General features: G+C 49.7%; 1 protein-coding gene across 7 annotated transcripts; it reads right to left on the bottom strand.

The window, feature by feature from the left end:
* Positions 1-11: 11 nt before the first annotated feature.
* LOC125688833 (24-hydroxycholesterol 7-alpha-hydroxylase) lies at positions 12-21,454 on the bottom strand. Of its 7 annotated transcripts, none has more exons than XM_048935350.1 (12): positions 21,191-21,454; positions 19,489-19,624; positions 17,764-17,938; positions 16,605-16,754; positions 14,286-14,379; positions 12,585-12,683; positions 11,033-11,123; positions 10,147-10,280; positions 9,352-9,447; positions 6,868-6,969; positions 3,598-3,685; positions 13-2,117 (listed from the first exon to the last, which is right to left on the bottom strand). In XM_048935350.1, exons 1-12 carry the CDS (start codon positions 21,365-21,367, stop codon positions 2,059-2,061), a joined length of 1,401 nt encoding a protein of 466 aa, XP_048791307.1. In that variant the 5' UTR covers positions 21,368-21,454; the 3' UTR covers positions 13-2,058. The 7 variants fall into 7 exon arrangements, with proteins under 7 accessions (XP_048791313.1, XP_048791307.1, XP_048791311.1 ...); XM_048935349.1 differs by having other exon boundaries at positions 15-2,117; positions 6,868-6,956; XM_048935354.1 differs by lacking the exon at positions 6,868-6,969.
* Between the last annotated feature and the right edge of the window lie 592 nt (positions 21,455-22,046).

The following is a 22,046-nucleotide window of genomic DNA, read 5'->3' as shown; positions in this document are numbered from 1 at the left end:
GCCCTGCATGGCACAGGGGGGTTGGAGCTTCGTGATCCTTGAGGTCCCTTCCAACCCAGGCCATTCTGTGATTCTGTGATTCTATTATCGTTGCAGTGAAAATATCAAAGTATTTCTACCATCCTCAACAGCATCAAAAATGTCTGGTGGCAGTGGGGTGGCTTTTCTGGTGGGAATACCTGTGTTGTTTCTTCTAGAAGCTCTGTTTTAATGTACCACAAAGTCCAAAAAATATTAAAGCAAACTTAGTTTGAAAGGGCTGCAGTTTTCATTCCTCACAACTCTAGATTTGCTCTCTTCTTAAAAAGACTTAACATCTGTTGCAGTGGCTCAGAAATAGGTATCACTGATTCCTGGCCATATGAATGCCAACACACCATCCCAACCGGCCCGGGCTGAGGGCTGTGCTCTGATGGATGCCACCCACCTGGACGTGGAATCATTCATGTTTGAAGATGCCACAGGACACCCACTGCACTCCCTTTAACATCCATACTTCATATAGGAGACAGAAACACAAAGACAGGCCAAATACTGTCCCTTTTTTCTCTTTGGGTTTAAAGCCTCCTGCTCCATACAGCAAGTAGCATGAATAAAAAGCTCATTGTGACCCCCATCGACCTGCAGGGAAGCCTTCAGTCAGTGAGAGGAACAATCGCTTCGGAACTTCAGCACTGCCATTTTTTAAAGCAGACTGGACAGACATCTGAAAAATACTGATTTAAAAGCTCTTTGTCCAATTGTGTGTAGGGGATTGTAATCACAGAATGGCTGGGTTGGAAGGGACCTCAAGGATCACGAAGCTCCAACCCCCTGCCTCAGGCAGAGCCACCAACCTCCCTATTTGGTACCAGACCAGGCTGCCCAGGGCCCCATCCAACCTGGCCTTTCCATGAGCTCTCAACATCTGTTTGACCCTGTCCCAGTGGTAGTGCTGGACTTCCCTCTCCCTGAAGCTTTTGAATAATTTCCAGGTAGAAGGCCCTGTTCAGCTCTATCACCTGACTACCACACTACTAATCCACCCCACATGGTTTTTGCCATTGACAACAGGGCAGTCACACAGTGCTGGGATTTCAGAGGGAGAAGTCACAAAGCCACTCTAATTCACATTCTTGCTTGGCTTCTCTGGCTGTCAAGAGCAGGTATTGTTAAACTGTAGTATCCATAACTGAGTTAATGAATTATATCCTGTGTTATTTTCCTATGGATGTTATTCCCATACCTACCACTGCCCAAAGGCCATTGGAGTGGCTTTTTTTGCAAGCACTTATAAAACGATGAATAATCTTTACTTAGAAGACTAAAAATACACGTCTGCTATTGCTGTACATGAAATCTGACAGCAGTTAAAGTGTTGGTATCTGAACTTATTTACTTGAGAGTTTCCTTGAACGTTTACCAGATACTCCTCATAGAACTGAATAGTTTTAGATTTATTAATGTGCTCTGTAAATCATGTTAAAAATAAAAAGGTTCCCAATTCTGGACCACCAAACTAATGAAGAGCAATGGCGTTTCTTGCCATCGCTCTGCACTGCAGCCAGCACCACCATCAAGCTTTCACTGTGTATTCATGCCAGGACCAGTTCTGAGCAAACCAAACTCAGCAGCCATGGAAGGTGCTCCATTGGAACAGCATCCCAGCTGCTTCTCATGCTTGCAGCTTTGGCCTTGGCTTGAAGACACCTGCAGGAAAGGGGAACCTGCTTTTCTGCTGCCTCTGGCAACACTTCCTTGCAGGATTTTCAGACGCAGCAGTTTTGTGTCCTGAAGGTCTGGTTGGTGAATGCAGCCTATCAGTTAGACTGCGACTCATTTGGCAGGACAGCTTCATTTTGCAGTACCAGAGGTAGGCAACTGGGAAGAAGACCATAGGTAAGACTGAGTTGTCATGGCTTATTGCAATGCAGAGCATGTACACAATGTAAAGCTGGGATTAAGGACTGTAACAGCAGAGAACTTGTCTGAATACAGAGAGCAGAGAAGCAGCTCAGCAGTTCGTTCATCCAGGCAAAGAAAGGTAAGTCAGTACTGGGCTCCCTTCATTCCCAGCCTTTATACTGGACCCGGCATGGTGTCAGGGGTTGCTGTGTCCCCACCAAATGCAAAGGGCTCTGCAAAGAGATTGACAGAAACACTTTAGTCAGTTCAGTTAACGGAATTATCATCTTGCTTTAATATTTATACATAAACATATTCTTAGAGCTTTTGTCTTAGAAACAAGACCAAATACTGAAATATTTCTTGGCTCCACTGGAGTAGCTGAAAAGGGCTTTACTTTCTACTTCTATTCCAGTTCCCGTGGCAGAGGAGGACATGAGATCTTAAAAACCCCAATGGTTTGGAGTGTATTCACCACCGTAACGCCTGGCTGGGTGAAGATGTCAGTCAGCACCAGGCAGGAAGAGCCAACCTTCCTCCTTACTGTGGGTGGGCTGTCTAGTACTGCTTGAGAGCAACCTCTCACATTCTTCAAGGAGTCTTCAACTTCCAGCCTGAAGGGCAATGTCACAAAGCCCAGGACACTTTTAACTCCTTCCTCTTCTCTTTGCCAGTTTAGCTGCAGGGCACGTGTCCCTGTTCAGGCTGTGACAGCAGGCAGGTTCTCTTCACAGCAGGTTTGTGAGAACCATGGCTTTGGAAAAGGACACTGTGCAAATGAGGAAGGGAATTACAGCTGAAAGAAGTGATCATGCCACTCTTTCTTTACAGTAAAACCCCTCTGTGTCATGGTTGTTCCTTCATTCTTACCCTATTCCAGTATTCGAAGAGAGCATATAAACAGGAGGGGAACGGCTGTTTGTGAGGGTGGGTGGTGATGGGACAAGGGGAATGGTTTTAAAGTGAGACAGGGGAGGTTTGGGTTGGATATGAGGAGGAAGTTTTTCCCCCCGAGGGTGGTGAGGCACTGGCACAGGCTGCCCAAGGAGGCTGTGGATGCCCCATCCCTGCAGGCATTCAAGGCCAGGCTGGATGTGGCTCTGGGCAGCCTGGGCTGCTGGTTGGCGACCTGCACACAGCAGGGGTTGGGACTGGAGGAGCGCTGTGGGCCTTTGAACCCAGGCCATGCTGGAATTCCATGATTCTGTTTGGTTCTCTTCCCCCACTCAATATGGATCAGAAGAGCACAGGTCATGACAGAATCAAAGAATCATAGAATCATTAAGGTTGGAAATGACCTCTAAGATCATCTGGCCCAGCTGTCGGCCATCACCACCATGCCCACTGAGCCACGTCCCTAAGATGCTGCATCTCATTTAATGCCTGCTTCAGGTACCAATAATCTAACTGTAATTCATTGCTGCTGTGAGTGGCAGAAATTGTAAAACCTCCTGTAATGCTTAGGCAATGACGAGATAAAATGCTCTCATAGGTGCACTTGTATAGACATCACAGTCCCATTGCATTGCTGGAATTGCTCTGCGTTTCCTGAATAAAAATTAAGATCAAATTATTGATTGTATGTTTTCAAATGCCCCTCAAAGCATTCTGCTTCATTACACATAAACTCAGTTGAGAACGGTCGTTCAGCTGAGCCCAGTGCATGAAGGATTTAAAGATGTGGAATGCCAGAAAAAGGCACAGATCTTTTACCTCCTTTGGTACTGCATCCAAAAGCACAAATTGGTATTTGTACAGGAACAGCACAACGAACAGCTGGATTTCCATGATAGCAAACCATCTGCAAGAGAAGGGAGAAGAGCACTGGGTGTCCATCCTGCAGCTCACATGTGTTATCAGACAAGCAGCATGCTGCCTCTTGCACAGCTTGCATTCCATGCCTCAGTGTGCATTTATCTTCAGCAGAAAAAAATGCTGTGCAGTGAAGAATGCAAACATGGTGGCCGTCCCTTCTGCCTGGGGACACTTCAGAGCAGCCGTAGCCTCCGACAGCCCATTTCACAACAACTCCTTGCCATCAGGGGCTTTTTCCACTGTGTAAACACTGATGTTCTTCTAAGACTTACTGATTTGAAATAACTCCCTAGGACTGAGCAGACAGTCAAATATAGAAGAGGCTCTATGACTAATTGTGCTATATAAAGTCGTGCCATACAGCTGGGAGCCCGGTGACATCAGAGTAGATGTGACAGCAGGAGTTGGTGCTCAGTGCGTCAGTGTTCAAATGCAGGATAAAGCCAAGGGCACGATGTGTGTCTGCAGCACGCTCACAAAGCTCTCAGCCAGCCACACTGCAGCAGTAACTGCAGGTGAACTCTGCCCAGCTGTTATTTTTAAATGCTGCTGTGTACAAGAACATCCTCCATTCAGCCACCAGCTCTACCTATGCCAGCTCATGGCATTACTCACTGCAGGAGTTAGACATACGTCTTAAAGAGCTGCTTAAAATAGGAATATTACCTTGCTCTTCTACACAGTTTATTTTCCAACATGTGAGAACTGCTGAATAAAACACCTATTGGGAAACTCACTGGGGAGAAGAGAGCATGACTGCACACAGTGTCAGCCTGGCTTTGGCCTGGTAGGTGTGAGGAGGAAGCTAATAAGCCCCATGGGACCCAAGGCAGCTCCTGCAGAACCATTCAGATGTGCACACTGCACTGCCCAGCGCTCTGCAGTGAGAAGATGCCTGCTTGCTTTGACACAGCTTGAGAACCAAATTATCCCTGTGGTTTCACATTGCAGTACCTTGAGATTGGGTGCTTTTGGTGACCTTGAGCTCAGAGGAATGCAGAGCAGAGATACTTGAATGGGAATGAGCTCAGGTCAGGCAGGACTTCCTAGCCCAAACTCCATGCCAGCAGCACTGTACCAAGGCGGCTTCCTTGCAGTCCTTGCTTGGTGCTGCTGTGCCTGAAGTCCTGCCTCTGCATCCCACCATGAGACTGCACAGTGCTGCTGCAGACAGGCTGCCATTCCTCCTGTCTGCACAGATGCTGAGGCACAAGGATGCTAACAGACGGCTGAGGTCCCCTCTCCTCCTGGCCACATCCCAGTCAGAATCCATGAGCTCTCCTGCAGCAGAATGCCCTTTAGTTCCCATTTGTCTTTCCCATTCTTGGGTGCTCGAGCAGCTTTCCCCTAAAAGCTCTGAGTCCTGTTCTATTTAGTGCCAAGGAGGTTTGACAAAGATGCACCTTCTGGAATCTTGTCCCCAGCACACCGCTACATACCTGTTGGTGCTGGCACCCAGGCATTGAGATCCTGCAGCAAACAGAGCCTGAGAATGAAATGGCACCTCTTGTGCTGAAGGGTTTATAAGTCAGCAGAAGATCAGAGACAACAGACACATGCATGTGAGATAAGCACAGCTGCACCCGCAGAGCTCTCCTGGTCAGACAGAAGTCCCACTGCAGGTTTAGGGACATCAAACCTTTTCCCTTAGGTTCAGAAATGGTTTTCTGGGAGCTCTTCCCACACCACTTTGCTAGGATATTTAACAAGTCATTTTCTAGCTTTCAGTTTGATTGCACTAGCTTTGAATTTCATGATGAGCTTTTGCAATGCGAGGAGTAAAGCTAAATGTTTGGTGCACTTATTTACAAATGCCAGCAGTGAATTAAATGAAAACTCATCTTAAACTTGAAATATCATTATTTGATTCAGTTATGCCATGGAAATCTGCAACCTGGGATCCAGACACATCCTTGATTCAATGTTCTTTCTTCCAGGGCCACCACATTACTCTCTCAGAATTACTACTAAAAGGTGCAGAGGTGTCACCGTGTGGCTGCAAGGACAGCATCTGTCAGAAGTGATTCTCCACCCATTGCCTATACAGTGACACTGTCATTTTCATTTTCACCCCAAACTTACTTTAGAGATACTGTCAGAGCCCAGAGAACAGCCAGATCAAAGACAAAGGCCCGTGTTATAAAGAAGCAGGGCAGCACGCTGTGCCCTGTGGGTGCCTGCTGTGAACATGGCTGTTGCCTTTGCTGCCAGTGAGGCTGTGCTCACATTCAGCTCAGGAACATTGTACAAGCTGGGGAGGTACAGCAGTGAGTGGGCACTTTCCTCTGCCAAGCCTGAACAGCTTTACTCACATTGCTTACGTGTGCAATGCCTTCACAAAGTCTACCTGATGCTCATGCCCAGCCTGATACAGGGTGCAGACTCAAGAACACGCTTCCCTTACAACATCCTCTGGTTTCCTCCACATAGGACTCTTGAGTTCAACTGACTTCTCTTGAGGATTCTTGTTTATTTGCTGCCTAGAGAAGATTGGGTTTTGAAGGCAGAGAAATGAGCACAGGGATGTTTTAACACAGAAACGTGGAGCAGCTGGTTCCTTGGGACTCATTCCAGGAAGAGGGACCACAGAGAAAACAGCAGAAGGAATGCAGGAAGCACTGAGGCTGGCATTGCTGGAGGAAGGAACAGAGGCAGGATCTGCAATTTAAGCCATCATACAGTTGTGTGGGCCGTAATGCAAACGCAAGGGCTTTAAACAGAGAGGAACCATTCAAGACATTTGAAGATTAGCAAAGATGGCGGAGGACGGATAGAGAGTGTCAGTGCAGAGAAACATTCTTTGTTTGGAAGTGCCTTGTGGCACCTTAAAGCCCATGTCTGTAAACCAGCATGTCTGTAAGTGGAACAACTCTCCCTTGACGTAAAGGGGCCTCAGCAGCAGCAGGGTTAGGCTGAGTCTCACTGAGCAGCATCCCTTGGGCCACTTATCTCAGGTTCTGCTTTTACACTGTGGCTTCACCTGTTTTGTTCCAGGAAAGAAGCCACTTTCAAATTAATCTAAATAAAGTCCAGATAGTGCTGAACGTCAGAGCACTGACAGAGCAAAACAATGAGAACAGCCTATCTCCAAGTGTAAGAGGAGCCCAGCTCGGGAGGGTTGTTCTCTGCAGGGTTTGGGAATAAATAAACCCCAGCTGTTTCACTGACCTTCCTGGACACTGATGCTTCCCTCCTCCAAATGCCACAAAGCCGTCCAAGAAAGCATTCTTCTCTAAATTTGCCTCTTTCCAACGATCCTGTGGGAAGAAACTTTTTTTTTTTCCAAATCAGACTTATATAAATAAAGCTCAACTTTATTTCTCCAGGCTAAAAATGACCTTGAACAGCTAATCCTCCATCCCAAATTGCACTAATGCCATTTTTTGCCTTCAACCTGGTACTACAGGAGTCTGCCTCAAAAGCCAGCAGTGACTCAGGGAAACAAGCAAGGGTCCCATGTGAAACACACCAAGACCCTTCAAATGCCGGAAGGGTTCTCAAAATCACCCCTACAAAGCACCTTCCTCAACATCCCTATTTCTCTAAACCTGCTGCTTGAGTTACTGAAATGCCAATGAAGATGTGAGCTCCAGGCAGCGCCTTCCCACAGAGCACATCCCACGTGTTAGAATCACAGAATGGCCAGGGTTGGAAGGGACATCAAGGATCACTGAGCTCCAACCCCCCTGTGCCATGCAGGGCCACCAACCTCCCCATTTCACAGCAGCCCAGGCTGCCCAGGGCCCCATCCAACCTGGCCTTGAACACCTCCAGGGATGGACGGGGCATCACAGCCTCTGTTACACACCGGTTACACATCAACAAACCCAAGGTGTATTTATGTCACACAAGGGGAAGGGAAAGATTACACCACCCCATTCTCAGGGATGAGCTACTGGGTGACAAAATACACTCTTGGCAATGGCAGCAAAAAGAGCCTCTGCACCCAGAGGGCTGCTGGTTCCTGCCTGAGCCGCTGCAGGAGGAAAGGAACAGCAGAGCAGCCAGGCTGCAGCTGAGGTGGGCTGACACTGGCAGAAGTGCATTGCTTGACAGTTGGGTGACAAGCAGAGCAGCCCCCAGAAGCTCAGCACAACTCCAGTGAAGCCTTCCAGTAACACCTGCTAAGCTTTTTGCAGCTATCGCTTCTGCTGGAGCCCTTCGAGAAGACAGAATCTTATGTCTGTTTATTTGGGATTTTTATACAGCTTCAGCTCTTCAGAGCTTTCTGAAGAGGAAATCTGTTCACACCAAAATGCATTAAAAGCAGGACGAAGATCTCAGTGGTGATGAAACAAAGCAACGTCCAAGGGCAGCTGCCCCATTCCTATGGGGAAAGGAACGAACTTCTAAACAAGCGACCTTGTTTTCAGCAATAAAGTGTTATTAGAGAGATAAGTTGCTGCATCAGAGTTTCTGTGCAGGGTTTCAGAGAGGCAGGAACTGCTGAGAGGGATTTTGAATGGGTGAAGAGCTGGCCACAGGGGGAATTTTGTTTCAATTACTCCTTGATGTATTTCTAAAAAAAGACAAATGTTCTACAGCGGATGGTGCTAAAAAGAGCAGCTCCAAGCCTGCCCACATGGCCACCTGGGGTGGAATAATCAGCAAGAAACTCGAGATGAGCAGCTAAATTAGCAGAGCTAATACCGACCAGAAATCATCTGACTGGAAGGGCCGAAGAACCACAAAGAAACACAAAGATAAGCTGTCCAAGAGCCAGGGAGTGGGGCTATTGGATGTTGTTTCAACAGTGAAGTCAGTGGTGTTCATCCACAGTGGGCTTTGAGTCAGGAAAAGAGTGACATGAGGTAGTGTGGTATTATCTGAGACATAAACCTGAGCCTCAAAGTCCTGGCTGTGCCTGCAGAGCCCTCTGCTCATACACAGAATCACAGAATGGCCAGGGTTGGAAGGGACCTCAAGGATCACGAAGCTCCAACCTCCCTGCCACAGGCTGGGCCACCAACCTCTACATTTCATAGCAGCCCTGCAGCTATCTCCCCTTTCCAAGAGCTGACTCCCCTCCTGTCTGCAGGCTCCCTTTAGGTACTGCAGGCTGCACTGAGGTCACCCCGCAGCTTCTCTTCTCCATGCTGAACAAGCCCAGCTCCCTCAGCCTGTCTTTGTAGTGGAGGTGCTGCAGCCCCCTGCTCATCTCTGTGGCTCCTCTGGACCCTCTCCAACAGCTCCCTGTCTTTCTTGTACTGAAGCCCCCAGCCCTGGACGCAGTGCTGCAGATGGGGCCTCACGAGAGCAGAGCAGAGAGGAACGATCACCTCCCTGTCCCTGCTGGCCACCCCTCTGCTGATGGAGCCCAGGACACCATTTGCCTTCTGAGCCACAAAGGCACACTGCTGGCTCATGTTCATCTTTACATCTATCAGGACCCCCAGGTCCTTCTCTGCAGGGCTGCTCTCCAAGGGCTCCTTCCAGTCTGTGTGGATGCCTGCGATTCCTCTGGCCCAAGTGCCAAACTCTGCACTTTGCCGTGTTGAACCTCACCAGGTTCACACATCTCTGCACATGAGAACATTGCTCAGAGGAGGGAAAGCACCCAACCTGAAGCCAGCGTGGCCAGATGCTTTTGTGGTATAACAGGTGAACAAGAGATCAGACTGCAAAATCCCCATATTATGAGGGACATCTTACAGGTTTGAACATTTCTGGGTCGGGAAAATATTTTGGATTCCTGTGCAGCCAATATGGAGACAACATCAGCATATCACCTGCAGGGATGGTGAAACTCTGAAAGGGAGAAAAGAAAACAAAGAGAAAATCAGCTAACAAAGCAGTCCTTGCTTACATTCTCCTCCATCAGCAGAAGGTCCTGGCAGAAGGTTTGGGAAGGTGGCAAAGCCACAGTGGGCATTTCATGTCTGATGCTTTGTGCTGTGCCCCTCTCCCATCAGGGAGGCCCAAATGGGGAGAATGTGGAAAGACACCTTTTGTCCTAACCCAGATTGTCAGCAGTGCAAGTAACAGAAACCTCATTTCTCTTTCCCACATCTTGATGTAACTGTGTCATTTTAGTCCTTCTGCATCTTTCCTTAGACGCTTCCTTCGGAACAAAAAGGAATTCACAGAAAGCCTTGCAGGACAGCAGACTCTATGGGACTTCATTGGGCCACAGAGTGGCAGTGAGTGCCATTTCCTTGAGGGGGGTGTTTTTCCCTCAGACACTCATTTGTCACAGCCCTGAATGCAGGCACTTTCTTATCTGCATGACAATGAAGGGGACAAACAGAAGAGGAGCTGCAGCCCTTACAACGTTGTGGTCCCTCCTCATACATTTGTTGGGTCTGGTTCCCATTCCCTACATCCATCAGAGGGGCCTTTCTGGAAGAATCATAAAGCATCCTCTGAAGAAAACAAAACAACAAAAACAAACCAGAACCAAACCAAACCCACCCAGCACCCAAAGCCAACCAACACCCCGCTGCTCACCTGAATTCTTATTGGTTTTATTACTTTCTTGGTGATTGCACCTGGAGACCTCAGCCGTATGGCTTCCAAAGTGCACCACCTAACATAAGGGAGGTTCTTCAGGTCCTCTTCAGAGACTTCTATGTCATCCTTACCTGTTGGGGTGTGAGAAAGAAGACTTCACATTAAAACGCCACTTCACACTTGTTTTGAAACCTGCTGATGTGTGGCTTTGGGCCTTCTGACAGAATACCTCGAGCCTTCAGGACACTGTTTTCATCCAGAATCTTCCTTTCTATTTCCAAGTGAATAAAGAGAGCAAGATCTGAACAATTTGAGTCCAACACTGGTAAGAAAAGCCTTCGAAAGTAATTCAGTAACTCTAAGGTAGCTGTAGTTATGGCATTGATCAGAAGAGGAATGGGCTGGAATGGGCTGCCCAGCACCGCGGTGTGGCGCTGACCCTGGAGCTGCTCCTGAGCCATGTGGGACTGAGAGATGTGGCTTGGTGGGGAATGCTGTGGTGGGTGGGTGGTTGGGCTGGATGACCTTGGAGGTCTTTTCCAACCTTGGTGACTCTGTGGTGATTCTAAGAGGCCAAACTGAACTGAAAGGTCTCATCTGACCCTACCACAGAAGCATGGAAAAAACAAACTAGGCCTAAATAATTGGTGCAGAATGAAGAGGCGAGTACAGATGGCTCTTCTGCCTTCTCTTACTAACATCAAGAGTGCTTTTGCTTAAAAATAAGTCGTGAGCACAGGCTGAACAGGCAGAGCTGGACCTCGTGGTGTTGGTAGTGTCCTTATCAGCAACCACTATTCCTAACCATTGCCCACTGTGCTGCGTGCTGGGCCAACGTGGAGCCACCATGCTGAGTTTCAAAGGCCATGATCTGAATCATTACCTGCACTGCCAAAAACAGAAGCCAGGTCTTCCATGACTTTCTTGTAAACCGTAGGATAAGAGAGTATGAAAACAAGGGTCCAGAATGCAATCTAAACAGAGATGAGAGTATTTTAGCTCTGGAATACAGAACAGAATCACAACATCTTTGTAGCTATGAGAGGAAAGAGAAAACATCTACAATTTTCAGAGGTGCCTCCCGTGGCTGGGGCACAGGGGAAGCTGTGCTTCCCATACAGATCTACAGCCAATGGCTCAGACCCTGGCAGATTAGGTCTGTCCATCTGCTGTGTACAGATCTCCACTGAACATAATGTGTGAGGCTTTGAGCTTAGAAACACAGAATCCTCTCATTAATTTCAAGTATCGAGGTGTTAAAACCAATTACTAAATCAGCAGAGTTGTTTCGGATAAAAGAGTTTCTTCTCAAACATCCCCTTGGAAGGTGAAAGGCCTTTTTTCCTCATTCCACTCACCAGAGCCTTGTGACTATTCTGAGAAACAGCGAAATATCTGCAGGTCTATTTAGAGCTGAATATTACAGAAGGAAGTCATGATAGCATTATGGAAGGAATGCCAGTTATCCTGATAACGGGCAGCAGGCTGTGCCTCTCCCTTATTCCAACACGTGGATCTGCAGAAATCCCACTGAAATGGACCACATTCCTTCAGGGCAGGCTGCAGCCAACCCACAAAAGCTGCAGGTACCCCTTTGGGAGTACAGACAAAAGTATCTCACTGCATCTTCTAAATCACAGCTGTACCACAACTGAAAGAGCCTCACAGTCACAGCAAACAAAGGACGGCTCTCCCACTACGGAATTCTCATCTGAGCACTTCCAGTAAGTGGCTTTGGTCAGAATCAGCCGTGTTAGATGCACTGATCTCATTAGCACAGCCTCCATCATTATCTGTCACATCCATTCCCAACACAGACAGAACTGAAGAGGCAGAAACATCAAACTACTGCTTTTCTTCTCCTGACACAGCACTGGCATTCATAGAATCATAGAATCCCAGCATGGCCTGGGTTGCAAAGGCCCACAGCGCTCCTCCAGCTCCAACCCCTGCTGTGTGCAGGTCGCCAACCAGCAGCCCAGGCTGCCCAGAGCCACATCCAGCCTGGCCTTGAATCTGTGGCTGCACTCCTGCAGCACAACCACCTCAATCACTCTGGTTTTACACAGGGGCCAAGTTACCCTACTTCATGCTTTCGATGCACTTTACACAGAATATTTAAAATACAGTGTTTGTTATAATACAGTGTTCCAAAATGAAGTTAAATGCTTTTCACAGCTTAAGATTCTGACCTTAGCAGCTTAATAGCTCCTGTAGGTTACAATGCAGGACATTATGATCTAGGAAAAATACAGGACAAACTTTTCTTGTCACTGCCGCTGCGACATTGCAACCTGGGTGTATTTGTGGTGATGTAGGTGGGTGTGATAATCCCTTCCTGGAATACACACAGCACGGTGACCTGGAGTTAAGCACTGTGCTCCCCAGTGCAGGCTTCCAAGCAGGAAAGGCCTTGCTCCCACCCAGCTACTCACAGGGACAGCATTTGCTTGGGAGGCCCAGAGCATCAGGAGACCGTAGTTGGGAGCCAGATGTTTTCCTTGCAGGTTATCCAGGAGGTGCTGAAGTAGTGTCTGTTATAAATAAACAATGCAAAGTATTCCTCTAAATACATTAAGATGTAGCTTAGGGGATGACTTAGTGGAATTCAAGGAGGTAGCATCAAAGCAATAGCATTAGTTACGATGTTAGCAGCCCCAAAGCATGGCAATGACAGCTGCTAAGAGGAAGAGAGCCTCCCTTGTAGGCAGAGGGCCCAGGGAAACCCAAGCCATGAGAGCCCCACTGAGTACGTGCACCACCTCCACTCCCCCAGTGTTTTAGGGGGTCTTATTCTCCCACATTCCATCATTGTTTGTGTGTGGGGCAAAGAAAAATCTCTCTACATCATTCTCACCCCACTTCTGCCCTCTGAAGAACCCAAGACCCGGACTGAACCATCAGGATGAGGAGCAATGACGTTCTTGCTGCTCCTGCCATGGCCCATCAGTGGGGGTCTGAGTGGCAGCAGTCCCAGCTCTGGGTGCTCCTTACTGACCCAACCAGTGGCCTTCATGGTGTAACATTCCCTGCAGCTGCAGCAGCCTCAGAATGTTTGAGCATCAGCTTTTGCTTAGAGCAAAAGTTCCTGCCCACCCAAGACTCCGAGTCTGTGCCCCCTGCTCCCTGCACGTCCCATTCCTGCCATCCTCTCTCCTCCCCTCTTGGTCTCTTTCCATTATTCTCATGTATTTTATGAAACCGTGGTGTGCAAAGCTTTTGAAGTTGCCCCAAAATATGGTTTGTTTAATGATCTCTTTTATAACCATGTGGTAGATGGAAACTCCCAGGCCAGCCTGCACTCAAGCCTGTCATCCACACCAGCAGCATTCCTGCCATGGCACAGGAGAATAACCAGCAGGACGACTTATCACCATTCTGACACAAGCAATATTTAGGGTACTTGCCTTCCAATCCACTTATCTGCCTTTTTCCTGCTCATCTGGCTGCTGGAGGATCTAATCACTCTACACCAAGGCTTAAAAATAGTACATGGAAGGTTTTGAAATTGCACAGCCCAGTGCCCCCGAGAGGCAATGAATCACAGAATCATAGAATTACAGAATCATAGAATCCCAGCATGGCCTGGGTTGCAAAGAAGCACAATGCTCATCCAGCTCCAACCCCTGCTGTGTGCAGGTCAACAACCAGCAGCCCAGGCTGCCCAGAGCCACATCCAGCCTGGCCTTGAATGCCTGCAGGGATGGGGCATCCACAGCCTCCTTGGGCAACCTGTGCCAGTGCCTCACCACCCTCTGGGGAAAAACTTCCTCCTAACATCTAACCCAACCTAATGTAACCAAACCTCTTTCAATGAAGAGGCCCTTCCCTCTCCTTCAGCTGCTCACTGTAACTGCAGCACTGAACCCAGGACAGATGGGTCACAGCACCAACCCTTTGGCTTCAAACTCCCCACAGGATCTGAAAGTCTTGGAACTGTAGGAGACAAACAACACTGAGCAGCAGTGCTCACAAAGTAAGGCTTAACGGAAGAAACAGCACTACTGGACAATTAATGTGTATCTATAAAAGCTGACCCATCTGGTGTATTTCTTCCAGTACTTAAATAGTGCCCTTCATTCCTTCAGTCAGAATATACAACAAAGTCCTCTTATTTCGGAGCCTCGGATGTTTACCTTGGATGTGGTCTCTGAAGGGTTGGTTCTTTCAGCATCTGACACTACTTTCTCAAATAATTTTAGAAGCCATTTTTTGGATTTAGACCAGTTCCTGTAAAGAAAAGCAACAAGCAAGGAGCACTTAACCGAGGCAGCACAAACCAACATTTCCTTTTGCATGAGAAGGTCTCCTTGGTCTCCTTCCAAAAACACCATAGCAGCAGCCAGCTGATGAACATCACTGTGCCGGGCAGCAGTGCTGGCTGATGGAGGAGCAGCACTGAACCCTTTCTGTTGGCCAGGGCTCACCCTGCAGCCAGGTTGAGAGTCCTGAACTTCCAGTCGCTCCACCTGAGGTTTTCTTTTTGGTTTTGGATCCCTTCAGTCAATCTCTGAGTAAATAAAAGCCTCATTTTCAGAGCACCCCCAGTTCTCTCTGAAGGCGACTCTGAGGTACTCAAGGTGTTGCTGCGGCCCTGAGAGCTCTGCAAGCTTTTTCCTTGGGTTCTGGTTGCCTCTACCCAAGGTCAGCTCTGCAGCAGTGTAACCCAGGGTCAGACCAGCAGCAAGAAGCAAAGGTGTGAGAAAGCACAGAGAGGGGTCCCAGAGGAGAGACAGGAGGGTACAAGCTTTCAAATAATAAAAGAGCTCAGAAAAGTGGTCCTTGAATTTGGGCTGGGCTCCCCTTGTACCAGCAATCTGTTGAGCTCTGTGATGAGAAGTTACACTTTTTGTCCTCGTGATTACAAGACCTTGCACAACTGATTTTAACCAGTTCTCAATACATGATGTGGATGGGCTGATAGAGAGAATCTGCACAACAAAAGGCAACAGAGAATCTGGGTAGACCAAATGGAGGCCCTTTACAAGTCATTGGTACAGAAGCCTTGCTCGGGGCTGCCACAATGGCTCAAGTACAGCTGAATGTTGTGGCCTTAGACCAATTCAATGACAGCCCCTGGTGCCTTTCTAAAGGTCCCTGATGCAGCTTAAGACCCAACGTTCATTTACCATCATAAAGCAGGGGCAAGGTGAACCTTCCATGCAGTTCATTGATAAACTGAGACAGTCTGGACAAACAGGTGGCCAGTGATAAGGCACAGGAAATACTGCTAGGAAAGATGGCTGTAGAAAATGCTAATGAGGATCAGAGGATCCCAGCATGGCCTGGGATGCAAAGGCCCACAGCGCTCCTCCAGTCCCAACCCCTGCTGTGTGCAGGTCACCAACCAGCAGCCCAGGCTGCCCAGAGCCACATCCAGCCTGGCCTTGAACAATTCCAGCCTGATTGGCACTGGTTACACATACTCTTGCTCTTCAAGCTGGTGTAAAGCTGACCATCTCAGGCTTCATTGATGGCAAGAATTTCAGTGCTGGAGGTCAAGTTGGGTTAAGATTTGAGCTGGACGCTTAATGCATTTTTAAGTAAAACAACTGACAGTGGTCTGGAAGATGAAGATAAAATGTACCAGGTGTGTTTTGGCTTTAGCGTCACACTGAAGTCATAGAACCACAGAATCACAGAATGGCCTGGGTAGGAAAGGACCACAGTGCTCATCTAGTTCCAACCTCCTGCTATGTGCAGGGTCACCAACCAGCAGACCAGGCTCAAGAAGTGTGAGCTTCCAAAGTATACTTTTAATCCAATAATGAAGTGCAAGGAGTACAAGCACCTCTAAAAGAAAGCACTCTGATGTTTGTGCCACATTTCACTTGATTATCATATTCTAAATGGGTTCTTAAAAAGAGAACAATAATCCACCTCTTCCCCTTATTGCACTGTATCCCACATGTCCTATATTTCACTCTTTTATAAAAGGTGATCTGTGCTGTTGTGCAACATTTTGATTTACATCAGAATGAAAGAAATCAGTCACAGCTGGAACAAACAAACAACGGAGGGGAAGAGGTTTGCACAGGTGCCAGCCTGCAATGAGTTCCAGCCAGAGCCATAAAGCCCAGCTTCCCTGTACCATCAGCATCTACTGCTGCTTCTTGGAAGCACAGCAACCTCCTGGGTTGCTCCCAACTGAAGCCTACAGAGGCAACCGGACTGCAGATAACGCAGCCAACCTCTCGGCATCAAGCAATGCAACTACCTCAGAAAATGGTTGATTTGTGAGGCAAAAGCTACGTGTTGAAAACTCACAGGGTTGGTCTGATGGGTGGTTGTGAGCACCTACAATAAATGTCTTCATTCTGAACCAGCACTGGAGTCCATGCCTAGCCTGCCACAGGACAGCACATCCCCCTCGAGGAGAAGATCCCTAAGGGTTACTATCACAGCCATCAAGGTGCCCGCATGCAGCACACCACGTGCACAGACTCTACCGTTACCTCAGGAAGCACTCTGGCATCTGAGAAGCATATTCAAAGTCCTCATCGTACTTCCAAAAATGTTCTTCAAACTCCCTGAGTTGGCTCTGGCTGGTCGGGCAGACGCCTTTCCCAAACAAAGTGTTCACCACTGCTGGATACATGACGTGCCTGCAAGGACAAGATGGCCCTGAGAGAGTGGCAGGGAAGGAGGAGCACGTGGAGCTCAGGACACGGCGCTGAGCTGCAGCTGAGCCTCGTGCAGCACACAGCACAGTGCTGGCACAACATCTGCACCTCAGCCAGAGCCTTCTCACAGATCTCCGCAGAGGTGGGAGATGCACAGACCTCGGGCTCTGCCCCGAGTACAGCCAGGTTTCATCAGTGGGCATTCAGTTCCCTGAGTGGTGGCACTGAGGTCCCACCTTGCTCCCATTACCAGCCACCTTCTTCCAGGTTGGCCATGCCAGCCTCCTGGCACAGCCCCTTCTGCAACCAGACCCCACAGCAATCCCTCCTCTGGCTGCAGCTCTGCTGGACTGCACCATGCTTGTTTGCCTTCCTTCCATCTTGCCCCTGCCCTTTGTGCTCCTCCATCATCCTGCAGATTCCTTGCTCCCTTCCCAAACCGCTTTACCTGGACTGCTGTGCTCCAGAAAATCCTTACCAGGAAGTCTTTGCTTGGTTCCAGCTACTTCTAACCCTGTGTTTCAGGCAATGCCTCTCACTTTCTTGCCTTTCTACGGATCACAAGGGAGGTGGAGCCACCTGCTGGTTCTATGGATGCAACGTTGAGCCAGCAAGATAAAACTCAGCCAGGACATTGCATTCTAATTCTTCTACCCCACCTCATCCAGCAGAGTCAGAAAAACAGGTCACACTCAATACAAAGTTACCATGGGTGCCTCTTACAGATCCTATAGTTTATAATCCACGAGCACTTCTTTACACTTCAGGCCAATCAGACCTGGGTTTGATCAGCCGTGGCCATGGCACGCTTTGTTCCCCAGGGCTGCACCAGGGATGGGAGAGCACGCAGAGCTCTGTGCACCCACAGCACCGCTGACTGCAGTGACCCAAGGGCTGTGCTGCTGCCACGAAGGGCTGAGAGCCCGAGCTCCACGTGCTTCCTGGTGCCCCCTGTGCTCCACGCACTGCAGACACGAGGGAAGGTCCTCACCTCACCAGCTCCATGAGGTCGCCCGTGCCAGCATTGCCCAGGTGCGCCATGTGCTCGTGCAGCTCCTTACACAGCGTGCCTGTGAACAGGTGCACGTTGGAGGGACCCATTTTCCCCTTCATCATGCTGTACAGCCTGCCATGATTCTGATAGAAGGCTTCTGCGGGAACAGAGACTACAGACAAAAAGGAACAGAAGCGTGATGGAGGTAAAGCAGTTAGCAAATGGCAGAGTGAAAGTGCTCACATGTAATCTGTGACTGCCTCAAGTGCCTGAACCCTCATTTGTCTGCAGTGAGATTCCCTGCAGCCTCCCTCCCGGCCCTGCCAGGATTTCAGTGAGCCCCTCTGCCTCTGTCCATCCACACAGCACCTTCCTGCCTGCTCTTCAGTGCCCACATGGCCAGCCGTGTCTCCTCCCATACCTCCCACAGCTGGACCCTACCAAGCCAATGGAATCAAAAAAGAAAAATAAATGAAACCAAGAAAGAAAGGATTTGGGTCTTCATGTTACAGCATGTCCTCTTGGCCGTGCAAGGAGAGGCTCAGTGTGGCGACTCCAGGGGTCTCAGCTCTACAACCAGACGTGTCTAGCAGGGATAGGAAGGCTGGAGGGTCCACATAAAGGTCTCTGCCCTGGAACTGACGTTTTGTCATCCCCATGCAGCCCCAGCCCTGTCCCACACCAACACTCCACTGTGTGGAACAGCACGGGAGCAACAGCATGTTGATCTGGATAGACTGGATCGATGGGCCAAGGTTAACTGCATGAGTTTCAATAGGGCCAAGTGTCGGGTCCTGCACTTTGGTCACAACTCCAGGCAACCCTACAGGCTTGGGGAAGGATGGCTGGAAAGCTGCCTGATGGAAAGGGACCTTGGTGTGCTGATGGAGAGGAGGCTGAATGTGAGCCAGCAGTGTGCACAGGTGGCCAAGAAGGCCAGTGGCATCCTGGCTTGGACCAGGAATGCTGTGCTGAGCAGGAGACTGGGGAAGTCATCCTGCCCTGTACTCAGCACTGCTGAGGCCTCACCTCGAGTGCTGGGTTCAGTGTTGGGCACCTCAGTACAGAAAGGACATGGAGGTGCTGCAGCAGGTCCAAAGAAGGGCAACAAGGCTGGGGAAGGGCTTGGAGAATGTGGCCTATGGGGAGAGCCTGAAGGAACTGGGGCTGTTTGGGCTGGGGAAGAGGAGGCTGAGGGGGGACCTGATTGCTCTCTGCCAGTACCTGAAAGTGATTGCAGCAGAGCGGGGTTGGTCTCTGCTCACTGGTGACAGGACGAGGGGAAATGGCCTCAAGTGGTGCCAGGGGAGGTTGAGGTTGGATGTCAGGAAAGACTTCTGTACAGAAAGGGCTGCTAAGCACTGCCATGGGCTGCCCAGGGAGGTGGTGGAGTCCCCATCCCTGGCTGTGTTTCAAACCGTTTGGATGTGGTGCTCAGGGCCATGATTTAGCGGAGGGCTGGTAGAGTTGGGGTGGGATGGTTGGGCCATGGTTGGACTCCATCATCTTTAAGGTCTTTTCCAACCTGAGCTGTTCTATGATTCCATGATTCTATCACCCCTCTGACTGACCCCAAACCACTTTGTAGACGGCAGTGCTGCACCTTCAGGAAGGAATGCCATTTTCCCCAGATTTTGTAACGTGCTCATGGGGCTCTGGTTTGGCCTTTAACGCTGCTGGGCATGTAGGTGTGATTTCTGCTAAGAGGCAGCTCTCCTTTACCTGCATTCTCAACAACTCGCTGTACTGCCTGCTCAAAATTGAGGTCCTTCGAAGTGAAAAACACTTCAGCTCCTTCATCCTCAGTCACAAACGTGAACCGCTTCCCCAGGGCGCACACAGTGAAGACGGGCCCATGCTGGAACAAAGCAGGGTGCGGGGTTACGTTGCAGCTCCCACAGGAGGACCCAAAGCTGCAGGGCTGGGAGCAGAAGAGATCCACCCCCCCCCGTGGCAGTGTCCCACACAGCACAGCACACCTGGGTTTGAAGAGTGGAGGAACATCCCCGCCTCCCTCAGCTGCAGAAGCAAAGCACCCACACTGCCATTCCACCTCATTCAATCCATGTTTTACTGACCAGCAGTCCCCCCTCCTGCATCTCTAAATGCATTTTTCCTTAGTTTAAAGGTTTGCTAATACTAACGTTCTTTTTTTTATTTTTATTTTGGACAGTTTCTTGTAAGGGTAACCAAAGGAGCTAGCAAATGTGGGCAGAACCAACGGAGCTTCTCAAGCCTGAACACACTTCTCCATAGGAATGCCAGTTCTCTTTCCCATAGGAATGCCAGTTTCTCATGTAGCAGAGCTGGCAGCCTATGAGCTGAAAGCAGGTCGGCTGAAAGCAGGGCAAGCTGCTCACTATGAGGTTACAGGACAGATGGACGGCCACAGGATGCTGAGGAAGGAAAATAAGCAGTATAACAACATGGGTTTGGGTACTACGGCAGGATCAGCTGGAGCCAAAGTGCAGCTTGAGGAGTCCTGACAGAAATGGGGGAGGAAGAGCAGGAGGCATAGGGCAGCTTTGGTGCATTGCAGTGCAATTCTGGGCCAGTCTTGTGCACTTGGGGGGCCATTTCAGGGCAGGTTTGGTGCTCTGTGGGGCAGTTTTAGTGTCTTCTGGGGTCATTTTAGGGGAGTTTGGGTGCATTCTGGTGCATTTCAATGCGCTTCTGGGGCAGTTTTGGTGCATTTGGGGGCCGTTTTAGGGCAGTTTTGTTGCATTTTGATCATTTGGATGCACTTTGAGGCACTTTCAGTGTCTTTTGGAGTAATTTTAAGGCATTTGGGGGGGATCTGGGACATTTTTGAGCACTTCTGGGGCAGTTCTGATGCATTTTGGTACATTTCAGTGCACCTGTGGGGCTGCTCAAAGCCCATCTGCTGGCACAGAATCACAGAGTCACAGAATGGCCAGGGTTGGAAGGGACCTCAAGGATCACTGAGCTCCAACCCCCCTGTGCCATGCAGGGCCACCAACCTCCCCATTTCACAGCAGCCCAGGCTGCCCAGGGCCCCATCCAACCTGGCCTTGAACACCTCCAGGGATGGACGGGGCATCACAGCCTCTCTGGGCAGCTGTTCCAGCACCTCACCACTCTCACAGCACACAACCTCCCCCTGACATCCAACCTCCAGCTGCCCTCCCTCAACTCCAAACCATTTCCCCTTGTCCTGCTGCCATCTCCCCTTTCCAAGAGCTGACTCCCCTCCTGTCTGCAGGCTCCCTTTAGGTACTGCAGGCTGCACTGAGGTCACCCCGCAGCTTCTCTTCTCCACGCTGAAGCCCAGCTCCCTCAGCCTGTCTTTGTAGTGGAGGTGCTGCAGCCCCCTGATCACTTCTGTGGCCCTGCTCGCTGCATCGGCTGCCAGGACGGAACTCGGCTCCATCCGCCTGCTCCGCGCCCCGTCCCGCAGCCTCACCTCGGCCCGGGTTCGCTCGATGAAGTCCAGCGGCGCTGCGGCGAGGCGCAGCGCGGCCCCCAGGCAGGGCACGCGGCTCCCGATGCAGGGGGGGCGGCGCGGATCGCTCGGAGGACGCAAAACCCACGCGATGACGGCGACCGCAACGACAGCGGCCAGCAGCAGCGCGGCCGCCATCGCCGCCCCGCCCCGCCGCTCTGCGAACTCGGGCGGCGTGAGAGGCAGAGCCGGCGGCAGCCGGGGCTGTGACGAGTGTGAACAGGAGCGCCGCTCCTCTGCAGTAACGGCCGGCAGGAACGGCCAGCTGCAAACTCTGCAAAAATCAATACATTCTAATTATTAAGCCCTTATTGCTACGGTGTTGGTCAGATATTCTCATAATCATACACAGGATTGTATTCAATCACGTATTTAGAGCCAATATTCAAGCAACTGATTAGAGCCAAAATCAAATCTTGGCTCTAAAATGTGTTTTAAGATGGAATTATACAATGTCTAAAATACTTGTCATACCCAATGCTATGGGGAAGGATTACATGCACTACCAAGCAGCTTTGAGTTTCAGATTGACAGTCAGTTATTACAAAATTACATCCCTTGTTTTCTGTGCTGCCCTGCCTGCAAGCCCTGAGCGAGGAGCAGATGAAGATTTTGGTTGGATATCAGGGAGAAGTTCTTTACTATGAGAGTGGTGGAACAGGTTGCCCAAGGAGGCTGTGGATGCCCCATCCCTGCAGGCATTCAAGGCCAGGCTGGATGTGGCTCTGGGCAGCCTGGGCTGCTGGTTGGCGACCTGCACACAGCAGGGGTTGGGACTGGAGGAGCGCTGTGGGCCTTTGCAACCCAGGCTGTTCTG

Source organism: Lagopus muta, chromosome 2 (genome assembly GCF_023343835.1).
Source record: "Lagopus muta isolate bLagMut1 chromosome 2, bLagMut1 primary, whole genome shotgun sequence".
NCBI classification, from domain to species: domain Eukaryota; kingdom Metazoa; phylum Chordata; class Aves; order Galliformes; family Phasianidae; genus Lagopus; species Lagopus muta.
Note: the sequence above shows the minus strand (reverse complement) of the source record. Positions and strands in the feature narration are given on the sequence as shown.

Coding starts and splice junctions, on each gene's coding strand:
- LOC125688833 (XM_048935350.1), bottom strand. CDS start 21,367: ATGGCGGCCGCGCTGCTGCTGGCCGCTGTCGTTGCGGTCGCCGTCATC. Junction 19,625..21,190: donor TCGAGCGAACCCGGGCCGAG/GTGAGGCTGCGG, acceptor GCTTTGTTCCAG/CATGGGCCCGTCTTCACTGT. Junction 9,448..10,146: donor TAAAACCAATAAGAATTCAG/GTGAGCAGCGGG, acceptor TCTCCCTTTCAG/AGTTTCACCATCCCTGCAGG.